Source organism: Arthrobotrys flagrans (genome assembly GCF_004000055.1).
Source record: "Arthrobotrys flagrans strain CBS H-5679 chromosome Unknown unitig_3, whole genome shotgun sequence".
NCBI classification, from domain to species: Eukaryota; Fungi; Ascomycota; class Orbiliomycetes; order Orbiliales; family Orbiliaceae; genus Arthrobotrys; species Arthrobotrys flagrans.
The window spans coordinates 5,190,204-5,210,616 of NW_027137547.1; the positions used below are offsets into that span (position 1 = coordinate 5,190,204).

The window sequence follows — 20,413 nt, forward strand, 5'->3', positions numbered from 1 at the left end:
CCAACAAACCAGTTACTCTTGAGCTAGCTGACTTGCGGTCCTTTCCTCTTGCTTTGTCTTTTACTGCATCTTCCCCTCCCCGCCATCTTAATTTTTTTTTTCTTTCTTCCCTCTTCTAATCAAACCTTTATCCTCCCCTCATCTCTGTCCATCCGTTCAGCGACACTTCGCCCTCTCCTGTAAACTTGTGGTCGTCTGTTCGTCCGTGCATAATAGCTGTGGCTCACGCTTGCGCCTTGTCCAACGATATTCAGCCCAAGCTGTTGTAGTGTTTTTTTCCCACCCGGATTCCAACCACCGCAAACGTTCGGAACCACTCGGCCGTTTTATGCGCTGAAAGTTTTCCCTGGCCCTTCGCACTCTCTTTCTTCTCTCACCACCATTTGATACCCATCGCGATTCACTCGGGGCAGACAAATCTGTTGTCAAATCCAGCTGCCCTGTTTGAATTTTGACTTCCCGGCGGGTATGTGCGTTTTTATTATTATCTCTTTCTGCTTTCTTGGGCTTACGCTTGAGGGCAAGCCTGGACCCTAGCGCGTTGCATGCAGCTGGAAGCTAACATGTTAAACTTGTTTCTTACCAATTTAGATATCTAGATATCCGTCTTTTACTGATAATTGGCTAGAATAGCTGTTGGGGACAACGTGCTGTTCTTTGTCTAAAGAGCCGACCTGTCTAGTCTCGGTTCCTTACCGCAAACCCACCTTTAGGAAGAACAGTTGTATCTTGGGAACTCGGCGACCCGCGTTCTCTACCTTGCACAACAACGACTTTGTCACCAGCTTCCTAACCCTGGCATACCGATTAACTTCGGTTCAGAAGACTTGCGGTACAAATACCTGGAATTAGCTCGCATCGACGTGTCAGAATATCTGGATCGAAAAACAAGCCTTTCGTTTCTGAGCGACTGTAGCGTTTTGCTTTCTAGCGGACTTCGATATTTCCATATATTAATCATCCTTATTTGCCGGAAAACATATATTTTATTTATTTTTAGCGCAATTGTCCATTTTTTTCGGGTTTCCATCTTTACGATCAAAGGATTACGGATTCTGTTATACCCTGGTTCATATTTTTCTTTTAACGATACACGAAGGAAACGAGAAGATACGGTAAGTTTATCTCCCTTTCTATCTTAGATTGGAATGCACTCTACGAAGCATGGCATATGACGGGCCAGGGCAGCTTTACCCAGCCACCCCATCCCGGTCGTTTATACATCTTTGTGAATCGGGATTCCAATATACTGGCTTTGAATGTCTAAATTCGCTGACTTGTATCTGTAAGACAGAACCCGGCAACTGGCAAGTTGTCTATCTCCCAGTAAAAACCCAACGCTAGCCCTCTGTTGAACGATTCACCGTTTTCAACAGACTTCTACGACTAAAATCTCACAGGGACTCGACAAGGCCTTGCGGATTCTGTAAAATATCGACCGGTGGGAACTTTCCCTTGGTCTTTCGCATTTTTCGAAAGCTAGTTCATCCACCTAAAACTTGCCATCCGCAGTATCTTAGAAATCTCTTTCCGTTTTTTTGCTCGATCTTTTTTATATACTTTTTTTTTTATTTTAGCAAGCGAGCGATTCCATATTTTTATTTTGCCCCCTTGCATTGCGGGTTTTGTGACGGACTTTTTTCAGTGCTTTTATATTCCTTTATATCTCCCTTACGGATCAGTATCAAGGCATTTAGAACTTGAGACGACCGAGATACATTGCTCTTTCACCGACTTAGAGCTTCACACGACCCAATTTCCTCCCGTTTCAACGAACTCCCCAAACTCAATACTCGGTCTATGGAATATTCGATCCTTTGAGGTTTTCAGAGTATCCTTTGTGGCCGCAGCAAATACGTGTTTTTGCCTTACCTACAGGCTCTCGAACACCTAATTCCCAAGTGTCAAAGACTAGAATATCTAGCTTGACACCCTCCTTTTCTCTCTTTGCTCTTTAACGAAAGTTTCGGCTTCCACCGACCAAGACATCAATGTCTGCGAGCAGTAAGGTCCCAGTCCTTCCTGTCCCAGGTCACAGCTCACAGTCTGCCCCTGTATCAGTGAGCGGTAAGTTTTGATATCTAGCTAAACCACTACAATTTAGACTTACTCTTTGGCTAATATTCGGTTTCCAACAGCTTATTCTACCACGCAACCATCTGGGTCACATTATTCGGCGCACTCAGTGCCATCCACAGGGCTTGCTTCCACACAACCCTATTATTCTCACGACACTTCTGTCCCACCTCAATATATCGGTATGGATTCATATAGCCACCAGAGTTATTCGCAGCCGCAGCCTGCAGCTAGCGGACATACTCCTACATCCGCTGGCGGCCTATCGTATAGCTCTTCGCATATGCCGCCTCCCTACGAGCCGCAGCATACCAGCCAGAGTGCATACGGCCAGTTTCAGTATCCGACATCGAGCATGCCATCCACATTGTCCTCCAGTGCACCAACACAAGGGCCGTTCCGAGGTGTTATGACTCCAGGCGCAGGCCCACTCGTCAGCTCCCGAAACGAGTCGAATATGTTGGATACATACAACAAGGCCATCTACCCTTCAACTCCAGATACCACTGGTCAGGTTTGCCCACCTGGAGCTAAGCCGAGAGTTACTGCCACCCTTTGGGAAGATGAGGGTAGCCTGTGCTTCCAAGTGGAGGCGAAGGGTGTTTGTGTCGCACGCCGAGAGGGTAGGTCGTCAATAGAAACTGCACGCTCTGGGAAGGATAACATGCTAAACTAAACTTTGCACAACCACAGATAATCACATGATCAATGGAACTAAGCTGCTCAACGTGGCGGGTATGACCCGTGGTCGACGAGATGGCATTCTTAAGTCCGAGAAGGTCAGGCATGTTGTTAAAATTGGTCCAATGCACCTTAAGGGAGTTTGGTAAGTTTTTCGAAATTGTGGCGGTGTTAAAAATTGAAACCCGTACTAATTTGATAAATACAGGATTCCATTCCAACGTGCCTTGGACTTCGCTAACAAGGAGAAGATTACTGAACTTCTGTATCCATTGTTTGTGCATAACATTGGTTCTTTGCTGTACCATCCAGCAAACCATACTAGGACATCCGCTGTGATCAGTGCCGCTAGAAGAGAGGGTAACCCATGGACCGCAGTTCCACCTTCTCTGGGTAATCCATCTTTGCCCACACAGGGACCGGGTTCTGCTTCTGCAGGGCAGCCATCTGGTGCTCCAAATGCGCCAACCCCACAAAGACGCTCCACTGATAGCCTGATATCTCCAGCGTCCGTAGGCAGTTCGGCGACGACAATGGCTAACCAAACTAGCTCTGCTCTTGTGCCTTCTCATCCCCTCCAGACTCACCGCCCAAGCATGGAACGTAGCATGACTTTCCCAACCCCACCATCCAGCGCCTCCAGCATCATGATGCCAAGTACTGATTCGCAGTTCTGGCAATCTTCAAATTTGGTATCTACTAATCAGCCATTGGCAATTGACACTGCTACTATGGCTTCGAGCAGATCGATGCCTGCAACTCCTGCGACGACTCCACCAGGTGGTGGCCAAATTCAGTCTTACTCCTCTTCTTCCGGCGGATACCCCGACGCTTATCGCAACGTCAACTCACAACCTAGCATCAGTCGTTATCAAGGCGTTGGGCAACAATCACAATATCTCGCCAATGGTAGAACAGCTACAGATATGGGCCCGCCACAGACGCAAAGGCCAGGACAGACGACAGCATCGTCTCGTCCATCTTCTAGCCAAAATGATGGCAGAATTACCAACTTAGGTGAATCATCCTCTCTTAGTCATGATGGCGGCAATAGTGCTGAACATGGCGAAGAAGAAGCCGACCACGAAGAAGAATACACCCACGATAACAACCTCCAAGGCTACAATGCCTCCCGTGGGTCGTATTATCCCTCCTCGACGATCCTCCCAAGTGACCATGCCACCCAGCACTCGCCAGAAATTAATGGTGGCTCAGCAATCAACGGTACTGAAGTTCCACGATCCACCTACGATGCTTCAAGTGTCGCTGTCCCTCGCACTGTTGATACTCCTGGCGCTCGCGCTCCAGATGCCACTAGTCACTGGAATTCTAGCTCGACATACACCACTTCTCCTCACCTCACTCGCTACGACTCCTACACCTCCAATGGCGACCGGACTTCGGAGGGACACTCCACTAACAGTTCTTATCAAGTTCAGTCAGGAATTGTGCCAATGTCTGGCAGCTACGGAGAGCAAACTTCGAGCATGCCTGGTTCCTTAGCTGGTACCAAGCGTGGTCGTGATGACGATGACGGTCCATCTCGCCCATCGAGCCGTGCTGGAGACAGCGCTGATCCCGATGGCATGGGTATCAAGAGGAGAAGGACTGGCGGAATGCCATCCCCAGCCAGCACCTTCAACGTCACCAACAACATCCCTCGACGGACTGCAATCCCCACTGGAGTCCAACAACGTCGAAGATGAGATCCGTCTCTCTCTCTCTCCGCTCCTTGTCAAGTCTCGATCTTGATAGAATGTCATGGCGACATGTTTTTACGACCATTTCCTTTTTTACAAACCTAATACATATCCGCAACCATCTATTCGCAACGTTTTAGATGACATATATTAACATTTTCCTTAATGGTTTTTCTTTTTTATATTCGGTGGAAAAACGGGAAATAACGGTCTTGGTTTAGTTTTTGATTTTTACGCAGCGAAAGTTTTATCTTGCATTTCCTTTAACGAACCTCGATGACACGCTTAACGTTGTCCTCGAAGTTGATTTCCTTGACTGTTAATATCTTTTGTTCTGTCATACAGGCGTTTCTTGACAGGTTTCCATTTCGGGATTACTTCGATATGATACCAAAAAGCCCACGCCACAGGTCACTCGCTATTCACGCATACTTACACAAATCTCCCCCCGCCCACGAAGCGGAAAAGTCCGTTGATGTTTGTCTTTTTACCGTCAGCTCTTGCAAATATCTTCGCATTGTATGAAATCCTTGTGTTTTGTTACCCTCCCCCTTGCTCCTGCGTCTTCCTATTCTTTTCCTTCCGATGTCAATGCCCCGGAAGCAGAGGTGGAAACGCCATGATGATGATGACCTGTGCTTGCTTGTTATTTGCTAGTTGTCTTTTTCTTTTTTTCCTTTTTCTGTTTTTTAGCTACTAGCTTTTTTGCTGTGTTTCTAAGTATATTCTTACCTCACGAAGGGCAAAAAGTGAGCGGCGATTATTATGTTCAATCCGCTGGCTCCTTTCACTGCCATCTCAATGATCTTTTTTTCAATATCATGCGCAATACGATATGCAAAACTGTTTTAGCGAAACATGCTTGTTGTCTATTTAGATTTTCCACATTTATGATGAAATGCTTGTGCCTTTTTTCTCCTCTACTATACTACCATACTCTGGCATGACCCCCCTACCTTTCTTCATGCATGATCCGGGCCGTGCCAGCGCAACCTCCTTTTCCCTAATTTTTTTTTTTTACAAAAACAAAAAAAATTTCTAACGAATCTTCTTCATTTGCAAAAACATCCGATCAAATCATCTTTCTGTATTACCGTTCCCCCCCTCGTTCACGTCCTTAGTGTGTGCGCTCAACAGCGACAAAAAAAAGAATCGAATCGAAATCGATCTCGAATGGAACATGTTCAATCATATTCGATAAAAACCCCGACCCGCACGCTTTAATGGTCATGAGAGACAGAGGAAAAATAGGAGAGAGAACACGTCACAACTATATTCATTTATTTGATACAATAATTCGGGTTGTTCCATTGTAAGGCTATTGCTATTGATGTCCTTTGCGCTGTCTGTCTTTGATGAATTCATCGATCGCTTTGATGTCTTGCATATTTTTTCTGCGACTGCAATGCTGCCTTAAAGCCTACGTACTTTTGCATTACCGTATTATACTTTTTCTTCTATTTCTATGATTCTCTGATGTAAGGATTTGAAATGGGCTTAGTGATTTGATTTGACTTTTTTATATTACTATACTTTCAAAAAATTTTTTGATGATGATATGAGAATTTTTGGGACTTTCACTTTTTTTTTGTATTATGCAATGCATACAATTCGCTTCACTTGAGACTCTGTTCTATTGTATTATCATCCTTTGTGTCTTTTTTTCCTTTGCGCAAAAAAGTCGGTGGGCCCTGCAGGCCTAGGAGGAAGAGGGGGGTAGGAAGGGAGGGGTTCTTTCTTTTCTGCGCCATGTAGCATAGCATTAGCACCATTATTGATACTAATCGTGATAGTGTAATGACCAATACAAATTTCGAAGTCGTCTTTTTTCTATCTATCATCTTTTCTATCATCTTCTACAGCAAAAGCGGAATCAATTGAGGGATATGAAAAAATTTATACAACTGATTGGTCGATATCGAAGAGCTCAGGGCGAGGTGATAATGATATTATAAAAAAAATCTTAGTTTATAAGAATTCCCAAATATTCGCCGAAATTTCTGTTATTTTTGGCAATATAGCGGCTCGTGATATTCCTCAATAAAGCACACTGGGAGAAGCTAGAAGCTAGAAGCTAGAAGTTCGAGACGGTCCGATAAAATCTGTAGACCTATAGACACACCTATGCACAGTTGTGTGTATGTAAGACATACTACCTCGCTTTAAGATGAAACATACATCAAAGGTTCGACCACGTATACCTACATTACATGTATAAAGCATAAACTTTTCTGTTATCCGTATGGCTAGAGTGTAGAGGGGGGTGGTGGAGGCGCGGAGTGAGGAGGGTTTTCCAGGTTTCGTATCCACTTCTTGGTATCCTTGCGCTTGTATCTATAAATTGATTCGCGATATTTCCCGGGTATGTATTTTGTTGTATGGATTTATTTGAGATTAACTAGTTTAGAAATGTGAGGGAGGGGCTCTGCGAGCAATTGGAATTTTGACACAGCGGCCCGGCGCCGGCGGGGAATCCTTGCCCTGCTGGTGCTTGCCTGTTGCTTTCGTATTACATAACAGGGTAAAAAAGGTAAGCCATGAATGATAAGTGTAGACGAGAGACAGAAAGAACAAGGGGATATACGGTCCATCCAATGATAGTGACAGCGAAGTTAAATGGGATTAGGACAAAGTTTCTTCGTTTAAGGCAAAGGCAAGGCAAAGGCAAGGAAACGAAATAGAACACCATCTATTAAAAATGTGATAGGGTTACAATGATATGTATGCTGCTTTGCTGCTGCTCAACAAAAACAAAACCAGGATGATGATAAACGGAGGGGTAAAGGCAACGGGAGGGGTGAGGGGAACAAAAAAATGACAACCTTTGAGACTTTTCTAACCGTGAACTCCGAGCGTGTGAAAAATATGATATTTGATAATTGTGGGTATATAAAATGATGCGGTGAGTCGTGTCAAGTATGTAGGTCGTGCGGGGTGAGGTGGGGCCAAAAATTGAGGGATTGAATCACCCCTCTTCTCTTCTTCCTCTTCTATTCTTTATTCTTCCTCGGAGTCTTCTTCTTCCTGGACGAAGGCATCTTCGTCATCTTCGTCGTCTTCGCTGTCTGGAACCTTCTTTTTCTTCGACTCGAGGGGTTTTTTGAGATCCTTGGCTTTGGACTTCTCGGCGGATTTCTTGGAGGGTTTTTTTGCGATTTCGCTGGTCTTTTCTTCTTCCTCCTCCCCTTCCTCTTCCTCCTCCTTTTGAATGTTGAGGTCCATTTTGTTCTCCTCTTCCTCCTCTTCCTTGTCATCTTCGCTGTCAATCTCTTGCTTTGACTTCGCCTGAGGGGCGTCGTGCTTTGCAGATGTGGTATAGATGGGTCTGACGACGCTAGCTGAAGATTTCTGGCCGATGGCTTCTTCGAGAGCCGGGAGGACCCTGATGAGTTGGTTGAACTGGTCTAGACTCATCGAAATTCCCTATCACGCATAATGATAATATAATTTAGCACAAGTCTTGCATTAGGTATAGTCCCCGGGGTACAGTGTAGTAGTATGCAATTTACCTTCTTGCCGGGAAGGTACTTCCCATCCTTCTCGTAGTATTCCCTCACGGAGACCAATACGTTTCCTTTGAATTCGGAAACGGTAACGCGACGAGATTTCCCGCCGAGCTCCCAGTAGAAGTTTCCTTCGTCGTCGACGTGTCTAGCGCCATCCGGGGCCTTTGAAGTAGAAGCAGAGCCGGACGAGGCTGTATTTGATTTGAAGCGCTTGGAAGACGAAGCCTCGTCGTCATCGTTACTGTAGGAACGCTTTGTGAAAGGTTTCTTGATGTATGGCTTTTTGGTATATTTGGTGGGGACGTATGGTTTTGGGGGCATTTTGTTTATCTTAGTTGATTATAGATGATGATAGTTATTGGGATTATGGGAGGGAGAGTTAGATGTCTTGGGGTTGTGAGGTTGGAAGTAATTACACGCGAGAAGCAGAGCAGAACGAGGTTGACGTGATGGAAACTTTGTGAAACGTGCGGGCGCGACGACATCACAAACCACACACTCACACCCTGCCACCTTCTCTCTTCACGATCTCCTCCAATGAACGTTAACGATCTCTTGAAGTAGTAAGCACTCTTTCAAGACGGCACAGACGATGACGACGACGAAACGGATACTAGCTAGTGATAGGCTTTGAAATGAAAAAGACAAACTTGATTGCTCATGATCATCATGAATAGAGGGTAGTTACAAGTTAGCCCATTGTTTGCTCGCGGCATCTGGCTGCATCGCTTCTCACTTCTCATGTGGGCCTGACAAGAAAGCAAGTGCCATCTTTGGCCATGGCCATGTACGTATGCATGCAGCCACCACCACCAACCGGTCGATTGTTCTTGCTACGACCTACCCCTAGCTTTGGTCGGTCGATGGAGACGGGATCCATAGCAGCCGAAGCTGGGATGTATGTCATGTATCCTGTCAGGTACCAAACCAAACCAAGGACGGTGGTTCGTTCCTGCGAGGGTGGTGTATGTAACTGTACGTATGGACAGGACAGGACAATACAGTACAGGACAAGACAAGACCGTACAGGACTGGGCACGACAGTACATGGTACACAGGAAACAGGGCATCGAGGGAACCAACTTTTTTTTTTTTTCCCCTGCACTAAACATTTGACAGGTTTGAAATTGATTGGTCCAGGGACCCAAACCTGGCAGGGCATGCTTCTGGATGTAATGGTTGAATTGGTATTCTCTTGGAAATGGATATTTCTTATTCTTCTACCTTTCTTTCTTTATTTCTTGTCTGTCCCCCTTTCCTACCTACCTTCACCTGCCTGTGGACGTTAATGTACACGTACTTACATACAGGCTGCAAGATGCAGGCAGGCAGGAATTTTTAGGGCTGGAAAGTCACGGCTGGGGTCACGTTTCTTGAAACGAATCAGCGGAGCCAGTCCTGTTCCGTATACTGCACCGAGTACAAATGCGAAACTTTTCACAGTACTTGCTTCTTCTCTACATGTGAACTTTAGAGCAATCGACAAATACGTATTTTAGTTCATAGCTAGCCCCTTGGGACGGGAAAGAAGGTGGCACGCACGCTACGATGCTTTCATATGTCAACAATTGCAAAGATGCGAACTATGACTATGATATCATGTCTGTACGGTGGGATAGGGAGAGAAGGGAGAAAGGGATATATACTGCTTATATTTCAAAAAAAAAAAGGGAGGCCTGAGAGACGGGTTCAGAGTAGCTATACAGAAGAATACTTCATATCATGATATCGCATTCATCCGTCTGGATATTTTATATTTTCGACGTCAAGTGCGCCTGAGTGTGATTATATTCTGCATTTGTGCATACACCTTCCTCTTCTTTCTCCATCACTTCCCCCATGACCTGACCTGATCCGTACATACATACATACATATAAGATATGCACTGCGTATGTAGTTTCGACCATTAACCGCCTCAAATTGCATGTTTGTGCGGTACGTGACTTATAGTTTAGTTGACGGATGGAGAGACCCGATCGCAAAGTCTGTCTGTGCCTCAGGAGAACATTGACCAGGGGTAATAGAAAAGTTCTTCGGGACTCGACTCTGATAGTACAGACATACCACAGCATACTATACCATACCTGATAACCGGGTACCTGACGCTACTGTCAGATATTTGATATTGGATAGCTGATATTCGACCTGACCCTGAATTCGATTCCAGTCCGGGCGCCATTTTGCTTATGCTCCGACGGCCGCGGTGTTTTAATAATATCGACTGTTATTACTATCAAGTGAACGTACCGATTAGATTAAAAATTATATTAAAGACGAGCCCCTTCTCCATCTTCTAGAATACTGACATACATGCATACATACATACATACATACATACATACATACATACATACATACATACATACATACTTACTTATATGCTTCTTCAAGGATACATCGTATACGGTATAGTATAGTATAGTACAGTATGCTGCCTACTTCTAACTTCCTATAGTTACTTACCTTATGAGTTCAAGTTAAGGGATTGAGGGATTGACGGTAAACGAACTTCTCCATTGACCAGCAAGCCTCCTTCCATCATCATCCCCGTGCACTGCACCAATTGCAATCGCTCTGCCCTCAGACTCGCTCGCACTTCTTTCTCCGCCTTCCTTGAAACGAACCACCAGCTTAGCCAGATTAATACCTTTCTGGCCCGTCAAAGCACTAAAATACCCGACTGCGGGCCCTCTGCAACAGAAACGGACGAACCAGACACCGTACAGTCTGCTCACGAGGGGCCAGTCCGCGAAAGGGAGTTAGGTTAGGCGGTTTGAGACTGCTGCTGCACCGCGCTGCACTGCGACTGTACCGTTCCTGCTTACTCTGCTTACTCTCTTCTCCCGCCCAATCAATCTCAATCTATCGTGGGTGTATCCGAAAACCCCATTTACTACATGCAATTACAGAATTAATTCGCCCTCCTTGCCTTGCTTGCAGGACCCAGCGAAACCCCGACTAAAATAACACTAGCTTCAAATTCCCGGACCCTTAACCTCCCTCTTATCTCCTTTCGATTCCTACATGTCAACCTTGACGGAATATCGACACGGGCCAGTATCTTCAGGAGGAACTGGTTCCAGATCAAAGGCGATGCTGTCGTCCGCTCTGCAGAAGGCCAATACGGCCGTTTTACTCGACAATGCGAACAATATCGAAGGTGCTATGGAGGCTTACTCAGACGCTTGTGCGTTGCTAGGGCATGTTATGATGAGGGCTGGGGTCGATGAGGACCGAAGGAAGCTGCAGCAGATTGTATGGAAAACCCCTCTCGCCTTTTTTTTTTTTTTTTTATCTATAAAAAAAAATTAAAAAATTTCAAGTTAGGAAGGGGAAGAAGTGGGATGATATTTATTTTATCTAAAGTTGTGAAAAGAAATAAAATGTTGGTGTATGCCACAGCTAACACAAGGGTTTTACCGTTTCGCAACATCTTTTAGAAAGAAACATATGCACGACGAATAGATGAATTAAGAGAACTGTCGCCGTTATACAGAGTGGACGAGAAGGAACTACCCGCGCGACCACAGCAGGATGATTCCATGAGCTTTGAGAGCGACGAGACTGCCTCGATAATATCTGCGCCGACATCCCCTCAGCACATTCAAGTACCTCCCCGACGAGAATCCTTACTACCCGAAGCGATAAATGGAGGAAATGGGCCAGCAGCAGCTAGAGGGCAGCATACATCGAATGGAGGTCGACCATCGTTTCGGAGGGGTTTATCTCATGATGCGCTTGTGGAGGATGAAGAATATGTTCCCGACATGAGGCAGAACCAAGAGGATTTCAGGGGTAGCCCGAGGAAGGACACAACGAGGATGAGCTACATTATGGGGAGGGCCCAGTCGCCACAGTTCGTTCAGAAGGCGGGATTCAGAACGTCTGTGGCCATAATGGCCCAGCCAAATATCGTCCAGATCGACTCGAGGCCGAAATATACTCACAAGCAGGAGACTAGCCTGTCACGAATCACACAACAGACCCCGACATCGCAAATCTCGCCGCCTCAGGCACAGACGCCACGTCTTCCTCCGTCGCAGCAGGTACAAGTACAGCTACCACCTCAGATGCCCCCTCCGTCCATGCCAGTACCTTCGTTACCCGCTCAAACCCTACCTCCTCAGGCCCCGCCTCCACAGATGGCCCCTCCAGCGATTCCAACTGCCCAAGTCAGCCAACTGCGGAATGCGGCACGACCATCAGTCACCATCCCTCAGAAAACCCCCACGGGTGGCCCCCAAATTGTACAATCACGGACACCAATCGAACCTCCCCCTAAAGTGCTGCAAACACCGTCTCCGCAAAAGCAAAGATATATGGGCCATTCGAGAGACGTTAGCGAGGCGTCAACTTCGTGGTTACACAACTTTGATGACGATGACGGCACGGATTCGCCTACTTCTTCATTGGGTGCAACGTCACCCAGAAAGTCTGGGATACCAGTGCCATACCAGAGTAACGGCCTCTATGATAGCGAATCGGAAATGATCGATGCCGCGGTCGATGCTGCATGGGATGGGTTTAGTTCGGACGCCGATAGCGATTTTGAATCGGCGGTTGTTATGAGTTATGGGGTTAAGCGGTATTCGCAGCAACCGGTGAAGTTGACGCACGCGCAGAGTGTACCTGTGTTGAGGAAGAAGTCGATTATAGAGGAGCTGCAGGAGCAGGAGGAAGAAGATGAATTTGACGCCGACGATGTGAGGAAGACGGTTATGTTGGCTAGCCAAAGGCTGTCAAAACTAGGGCTGGATATAGATATTGGGCCGAATTTCGAGGATAGCTTCGGGGCTGATTCGCCGCTGAGTCGAGAACAAGCACGCCGGACGATCATTGCGGCACGACAAACGGCAATTCTCGATCATGAGATCCTTCATGACTTTGTAGATGAATACATGACTGATGATACCCCCAGATCTCAGGCGCCTGCGCCGCTGAACTTAGATCTTACGAATCAAATAATTGTGGAGGATGCCGAACCGACACCTGCTGCTAGGGACATCAAGAGACGAAGTTCGAACATTATCCCTGGACTGGACTCAGGTTTCCAGCAGATGAATGGGAAACGACTGTCGGCGCAAGGGGAGGTCGAGTCGAGTATCGATGGTCGCGATGGAGATGATGAGCACGAGGACGATGAGGACATACATATGGTGGATAATATCGAGAAGGATATCAATGTGGTTCATCAGCTTGGAGAGTTCAAATTTGACTTGGACAACCATCATGAGCTACCACCTGTCAACGAGGCTCCTGAGCCTACTAGCGGAGCATGGGATGAAGAAGAGACAGCATTACCGCATGGTGATGAAACGATTGTCATGACTACTCCAATGCTGCCGATAAACCGTAACACTCAACGATACTCTGGTGTGTTAGATCGGAGGATGTCGGGAAGACCACTTTCCGGTCTGGGTCCATTGACTATCGAGACGAATACTCGACAGGCACGCCTGGTCATAACTACGGAGACACAAGAGGAAAAGGACGGGCCACCAACCGCATCTACACATATAACTGTGGAAGACGGCCCCGAGACTGCAGTGGCATCTACCATTGCACCTTCAGAGTTCTCACCCAGAACAATTGAGCAAAACATCACAGCCTCTAAGCTTGAGAGGAAGCGAAACAGCGGAACTGATGATGGCTCAAGCGACCATACCCATATCGAAACCCTATCGCCTAGAACTAGGCACACTCTGCGAGGCACGGGTGGTATTCTGCGGCAGACTCAATCCCACGTCAACCTTAAGTCGGGACGTATGGGTAGTTTCCCAGAAAGCGACTCTCCCTCGTACCCTGGATTACATTCTTCCGCTAGTTCCCAGAACCTACGATCTGCGAAGTTTCCGCCACGGACACCAATGTCTGGAAACATTGGCTCGGCGGTTGGGCTCCCAACTGGAGGCTTCCATCTTTTCGACAATCGGATACATTCACCATCTGGGTCACGCTCTTTGGAGTCGGATTCACCTCATCCAGCACCATTAGAGCCAATGCCTTCAGAACAACTGTCAAAGACCTTCTGGTTAATGAGATGTCTTAACAATGCTATCTCAAACCCGCATGGCGGATACTTGTCTCAAAAGCTATTTGTTCCACGAGAGATTTGGTTGATGAGAGGTGTCAAGTTAAAGTGTGTGGATGAGAAGATCGCAGCCAGCGAGAATCTTACCACGGCCTTGAAGAAGCTGTCGTCCGTGGATAAAACCGACGCCGACTTGCTCCTTAAAGAACTTCAAGATTTAGAACACGTGATGTCTAAGACGGAGACGGTATTGACTAAAAAGTTGGGAAGTGATGTTGGTGCTCACGGTGCCTCAACCATGTTCAAGAGCACCGATGGTGATGGAAATTCAATGGGTAATGGGATCGATTCCTCTAGCTCCAAGGCTATTAATAGCTCAAGCGGAGGCAGGAGCTACTGGAAGAAATTGAGGAATAAGAATACCTCCTCGATCATTTCTGGTGGTAGTAGCTCGTACACCGCACTCCCCAGTGCCAGGAGTTTGGAGAGTTATAGCGAGAATGTGAATCATGGAAATGGGTATGGAAGTGAGATGGAAGACGGAGTAGGGTTCGGAGGGTTTACCGGTCCGTTTGCGGGATATTTGAATGCGCTGTCGAAGTTGTTTGAGGCGGCGCAGGTTCTAGGTATTTTCACATTCCGGCGTTCTACGTCTTTCGTTTTTGTACTTTGGATCGGCTTTCTAACTCTGTGGTTTTGTAGACCAACTATCGGTGCATATCGAATCTCACAACATCCACATCACGACCCAGGTCGGCCTTGACTTGTCGATTAATAGAGCGGGCGAGTTCTTTGGGCTAGTTATCTGCAGGTTTGTTTTAGCAGATGTCACGATCTTATTGGACAAGTATTTGAAACGGGCGAGCGAATGGGTGGTCATGTAGATTCCTATTGATATCGGGAGGGAATCTTCTATATACCCCAGTTTTCTTATTCTCTTTCGGCTCTTTATTCCTCGTTTCTTAGAAAGTGATCGCCTTGAGCATTCAGTGTTCTTTTTTTACCTGCTTGATGCACATCTTTCTGTTCTTTTCTTTGCACATATTCCCCCCCCCCCCTTTTTTTTTTACTATAATTTTTTTATATACCTGTGGATGTTTAAATTGAGCGATTGAAGCGACTCTTTTTTGCAGATAACGTTAACGTTTTACCGATTCCATTGCATTAGCATTCCGGTACACTTTCACATGTATCATATACTTTTCCTCTCTTACCGTTTGTTCCTGTTAACTTTTATAGCCTTCCTACCGAATAGCATTTGAGGGTTTTTCCAGCCTTCGGGAACCTTAACTTTGACTTTTATATATTTTTATATCTTTTATAGTTTTATCACATGCATGGGAGACTATAGCTAGCTGGTACCGGTTCCTGAATATCAGCTGGAGCTATCAGGCTCGGGTACCGTGTTTTGCGCCCCTTCCCGAATTTAAAGTGACGTAAAGGTCATCGGATTAAATTGACCGTTTCGGCATGTCGCATAAGTTATATTCCAACCGATCTTCTACCCTCCTTTCTTCAAAGATTCCATCTGATATTTCGACCACTAAAAGTAGTAATTACTACCGTAGTACGATAGATATACTTACCCCTTTCGCGGATTTTTCTTTCTTTTTTTTTTTTTTTTAAAAAAAAATCGACACTTCCAAACGAAATATGCCAGCAGCTTACTAACTGTCCGGTATATCTCGATAACAAATACTCGCAATACCCCGCTACCTCCCCCGCCCAACCTCGGGGCTATACCTCCTCCCTCGAAACCTCCAAAGTTTACGGACTTTCAATAGTAGTAGCATGGATAAATTATTCGGCTCAAGTTCCACTGAAACTGACAACAACAGCGGGGTGGATGTTACCGTTACTTCTAGCTCAGGAACAAGATCAACAAATCGAAGTACCAGCCGTGCTAGGTCAAAGTCTCCACTACCCCGCAATAACAACCTCGATGGATTAACCCGTTCGAGTTCAGTATCGAAGGCTATAACGGACCATGTAGTCGGTTCTACGAAACGGATATCACCGAAGGATTATCCGGAGGATTGTCCGCCTCTGCTTGCGAGGTGGCATTATGCTGTTGATGTGAGTTTTATAAATCACCTTGGATAGTATAGATGGCCAAGTAATTGCTAACCCAACATATATAAAAAAAAACTAGAACCCAAAAAGAAAACCCTTCCAAAAGGAACCCGACCTAAAAAACCCCCCAAAACCACCCGTAAAATTCGTTCCCTTCGGTGAACAGGATTCAAAGCGAATCGAAACGGCGTTTTTAGAACTTTCGGAAAGGGATGATGCCAAAACAGCGTTAGAGGCCGAAAAGCCATGGACTTCTAGGAGGAAAGATCGTGATGAGGATAATACTGAAACTGGCGGTGTGGGGGTGACAGAAGATGAGGAGGTTACAGTGATGGTTAATGAGGATTATTTGTTCGATGTGCATATTAGGGCTAGAGAGTTGGCGAGTGCGTACTGGGAGGGGCCGGTTTATAGTGTTTTGAGGGGGACTTGGTTTCGAGATGGTGAGTAGAAATGGATATAGTTGTTGGATTAGTGACGGCGAATTGACCGATTGGGTTTTGTGGCAGGAAAGAGGGTAGCAGTTTACGGCCGTTGGAAGAAAAGTTGAGTGATCAGGTTGAACGGGGGTATATCAAGTTTAAACCGTATCGACAAAAGACACCTATTGTTCCACTTACCGCTGAGGGGATTACTACTACAGCTACTACAACTACTACGACAAGTTCAAATATAGATCCTTCAAAGCTGAACATTCCAACGATCGAAGCGACTCAAGCCGATGTTCCACCTACCCTTGGACTTCCACAACAGCAGAGTTGGCCGTTATTAGGCCCCTGGTTGAATTCATTCGTTGTCTACTCCGATGCTACCACAGCATGGCTCATGACGGATGATATCTATGGAAAAATCAGTTCTACTTTATTCCAACGAATGACATCCGGACAAAACCTCGGAGGGGTCAAACTAGTCCGCGGATGGGTCGATAGAGCACCCGTTTTAAAACCCGTCGCAGCTGGCGGTACAGCATCAGCAGCCGGATCGAGACCTGTTACTCCTACACCTGGAAAACAGGGTGGGTCGAAAAGATCGTCGATGATTATTGATCCTAAGAAAAACGCTAGTCCTAAGGCTCCGGTGAAAGAGGAGGAACAACAGACCGGGGCGCAGGCGGGTAGGATTGCGTTAGAACGGAAGATGTCGAATTTATTGGGGATGGGGAATGATGATGATCCTGAGAAGGTTATGGAGGATGAAATGAAAGAGGATTATAAGAATAGTGACGAGAATGAGAATGATCGGGAGGTTGAGCATTTGTATGTTTTCCTCTCCCTCTTATTCTACCGAAAGAAAATGGGATTGCTAATGCGAAAGGTGATATACAAGGATTCTGGTTACACATGGAATCGGCCAGCGGCTTTCGTTAAGAATGGAGTCTATAAACTTCATTCACGACGTGAATGTGTTCCGGAAAACGTTGAAAGATGTATATGGGGGCTCACCTGATATTCAACGGCTTAACGCGGAATTGGAGAATGCGCCTAAGAATTGTAGGATTCAGGTGCTTCCTGTTTGCTGGAGGGTAAGTCTTGACGTTATTAGTGATCCAATAAATGGGGATATTAATTATAGGTATTCATATATAGCATTTTTTGAACTTCCCGAAAGAAGCACTTCGAGCACATCGTTTGAACTCTGGGTACGCAACGAATTTATCACAAACAAATGTCGAACATGATATAGGAGATCCGGATGATGATAGTATCTACGAATCTTACCCTACTCTGGACGACATTACAGTTGAAGGTGTCCCCGCCGTACGCAGTCTAATAACCGATCTTGCCCTCGACATCCTCCTCTATCAAAGTGCCTACCGAGAACACATCGCCCGCATCGTCGTCCGCGAATCCAACCGCATCTACGAGCTTTGGAGAACCCGTAATCCTGGCTGGAACGGTCGAGTTTCTTTATGTGGACATTCACTCGGTTCAGCCATATACTTTGATATCCTATGCAGGGAAGGGTTTAAGGGCAAACAAGTTGGGTCGGGATTAAAATTCAAATGTGATAGTTTCTTTGCATTTGGTAGTCCGATCGGATTATTTCAAATGTTGGAGGGGAAGTCTATTGCTGCCCGAACGCCGATGTCGAAAGTTTTGATGATGATGGATAATGAACCTCAAGATATTTTGACGCCGCCGGAGGCAAGGAATGATTATTTTGGATCTTTTGAGCCTGGTAGTTTTGGTGGTGGGGTGTTGGATATTAATATTTCGTCACCATTGTGTGGACAGTTATACAATATCTTCCATCCTACTGATCCGATCAGTTACCGAATGGAGCCTTTGGTAACGAAAGCCATGAGCGAGATTAAACCGCAGAATCTGCCGTATACGAAGAAAACGCTATTGGGGAATCAACTGGCGGGATTGTCGGGGATAGGGCAGAGTATTACTAGTTTGTGGAGTAATTTCTCTGCTGGGGTGGCCAGTAGTATTTTGAACAGAAGCTTGGGATTTACGGGAGAACATGCGGTTAGTGGCAAAAGGAAGAGTGCGGATTCGTTGGATATCGAGACTTGGTATGATGAAGGGGAGGAGATGGAGCATAGGCCTACGTTGATTGATGGGGAGTTGGAGACTTTGTATGCTGGGTTTCAGAAGAGTAGGGATGGGAAGGATGAAGGGGAAGGAGCGAAGACGGAAGCGGAGAGAAGAACGGAAGAGAAGGCGAAGAGGCTTAAAACGGAGGAGAGGAAGGTTAGGGCGTTGAATCGGACGGGGAGGATTGATTTCGCTGTGCAGGAGGGGGCGTTTGATATCAGCTTGATTGCGTCGATTGCATCGTAAGTATATTTATTTACAACTGTTAGTTTAGCTGGAGGGGATGCTAATTTTGGGGAATTCAACTACTAGGCACCTAAGCTATTGGTCCGATGAGGATGTGAATAGCTTTATTCTGTCACAGCTTCTTTCTAATAGAAGGAAGTCTTCGGTGGCTAAGGCGCCACAGACTGTGGCTGGGTCGACATAAAAAGTTAGGTCAGTATGATATTTAGGCTAGCTGGGGCGGAGTTAAGCATTTTGTTTTCTGGTGTTCAGGTTGGTCGGGCATCTGCGACTAGTGATGCATGCAGCGACATGGGGTTTTTTCCCTTCTGCATTGCAGCTGAAAATAGCTGTTGAAAAAAAGACAGCCATTCTCATTTCTCGAGCTTCATGGATGATATGCATGGTAGATAGATAGTGTCACTCCGGTTGAGGAGGAAATCGAATGATATTGGAATGTTCTTTCTGCGCGGCATGACGTTGAGCTCCGCTGCATAGTTGCCGTATCATATCGATATCATGTCTCCACATTCTCAATATCGACGGGGTCTATAATTCGGAAGGAAGAACTTCGAATATCTTGCTCAAGCCTCGAGCCTCTTCTACTTCCCTTGTTATTGTGACGCCACAATTCGATCGCTGAACAAGAATAAGAGGAAGGGTGGCAACCCAGATCTGACTTTCTCCGCCCGGCCTTTATTTACCTGCAGGTCCAGGCTATAGAATCATGGAATTATACGCAGCTTCGGGACTTATAAACCCAGCCATTTTGTTTAAATGGTGTGTGATCTGTGCTGATTCGCTGGGTGTGCGATTTTGGGAGTGGGGGAAGAGGGGAGCTGTGGGTGGTGACGTCGATAAACATGCATGAGACAAAATGTATGCATGGGATAAAGGTTGGTATTGGCACCACTCGATTGGATTTGACCGGGTGGATCTAGCTATTCGCTGTTTATCGCTGCACCTGCCACGGCCTTTTTTGAATTTTCTCTTTCAATGCGCGATAGAGAAGCAGAGAAGAATCGTGGTGGGTTCATTGGTAGTTTTTGCATAGTCCAGACTATCTTTGTAGAGCTCGAGGGAGGGATTCAGCCGTGTGATTTTTTCCCTCCCTTTCGCTGGTCTATTTGCTTGATTGAACTGCTTGAGACGAGGCAACAGCTGTCTGACTAAACGCCGATATTCTTTTTTTTTCGCTCTCATCTGGCATACATAGTACACAAACAGATTCGGTTGGTGTGACCGGGTACATTGTTCTGTCTATCCGGAACTTCTTGTCGGCCAGGTGGAGCCATGGAGATAGCTGAGCATACGCAAAGCCACCGTCATTATCGTACAGGAATGGCCAGGCTGCTACCACTGTGATGATTCGATTCGCTGGTATCACGAAGTGCAAGACCAGCCGAGGCAGCCAAACAGGATTTTTTTCCCTTTGTGCTTTGCCGATTGAGCGGTTCTTGGTTCTTAGTTTCTTTGTATGTCCGTGGGCAATACGTCGACGTCCTGCAGAGATTGGCAGGGTGGTGAAGTCTTTAAATTGATGGTGCATGTACCACCCACCCAGAAGTCCTTTTTTC

The 20,413-nt window shown here is 46.1% G+C and overlaps 4 protein-coding genes across 5 annotated transcripts; 3 read left to right on the forward strand and 1 right to left on the reverse strand.

Moving 5' to 3' along the window:
* Nucleotides 1-1,991: 1,991 nt before the first annotated feature.
* On the forward strand, nucleotides 1,992-4,463 carry DFL_002892 (uncharacterized protein; the record flags this gene model as incomplete). Its single annotated transcript, XM_067631744.1, has 5 exons — nucleotides 1,992-2,067; nucleotides 2,139-2,699; nucleotides 2,770-2,902; nucleotides 2,966-3,774; nucleotides 3,829-4,463. 5 exons carry the CDS (start codon nucleotides 1,992-1,994, stop codon nucleotides 4,461-4,463), a joined length of 2,214 nt encoding a protein of 737 aa, XP_067494260.1.
* A 2,991-nt stretch (nucleotides 4,464-7,454) lies between these two features.
* DFL_002893 (uncharacterized protein) lies at nucleotides 7,455-8,284 on the reverse strand (the record flags this gene model as incomplete). Its single annotated transcript, XM_067631745.1, has 2 exons — nucleotides 7,455-7,880; nucleotides 7,967-8,284. 2 exons carry the CDS (start codon nucleotides 8,282-8,284, stop codon nucleotides 7,455-7,457), a joined length of 744 nt encoding a protein of 247 aa, XP_067494261.1.
* A 2,773-nt stretch (nucleotides 8,285-11,057) lies between these two features.
* Nucleotides 11,058-14,879, forward strand: DFL_002894 (uncharacterized protein; the record flags this gene model as incomplete). The annotated part of the gene is made up of 3 exons (XM_067631746.1): nucleotides 11,058-11,219; nucleotides 11,405-14,621; nucleotides 14,698-14,879. 3 exons carry the CDS (start codon nucleotides 11,058-11,060, stop codon nucleotides 14,877-14,879), a joined length of 3,561 nt encoding a protein of 1,186 aa, XP_067494262.1.
* A 907-nt stretch (nucleotides 14,880-15,786) lies between these two features.
* DFL_002895 (uncharacterized protein) lies at nucleotides 15,787-19,041 on the forward strand (the record flags this gene model as incomplete). Of its 2 annotated transcripts, XM_067631748.1 has the most annotated exons (7): nucleotides 15,787-16,071; nucleotides 16,148-16,402; nucleotides 16,483-16,511; nucleotides 16,578-17,324; nucleotides 17,395-17,590; nucleotides 17,655-18,853; nucleotides 18,924-19,041. In XM_067631748.1, 7 exons carry the CDS (start codon nucleotides 15,787-15,789, stop codon nucleotides 19,039-19,041), a joined length of 2,829 nt encoding a protein of 942 aa, XP_067494264.1. The 2 variants fall into 2 exon arrangements, with proteins under 2 accessions (XP_067494264.1, XP_067494263.1); XM_067631747.1 differs by having other exon boundaries at nucleotides 16,148-16,511; nucleotides 16,583-17,324.
* Between the last annotated feature and the right edge of the window lie 1,372 nt (nucleotides 19,042-20,413).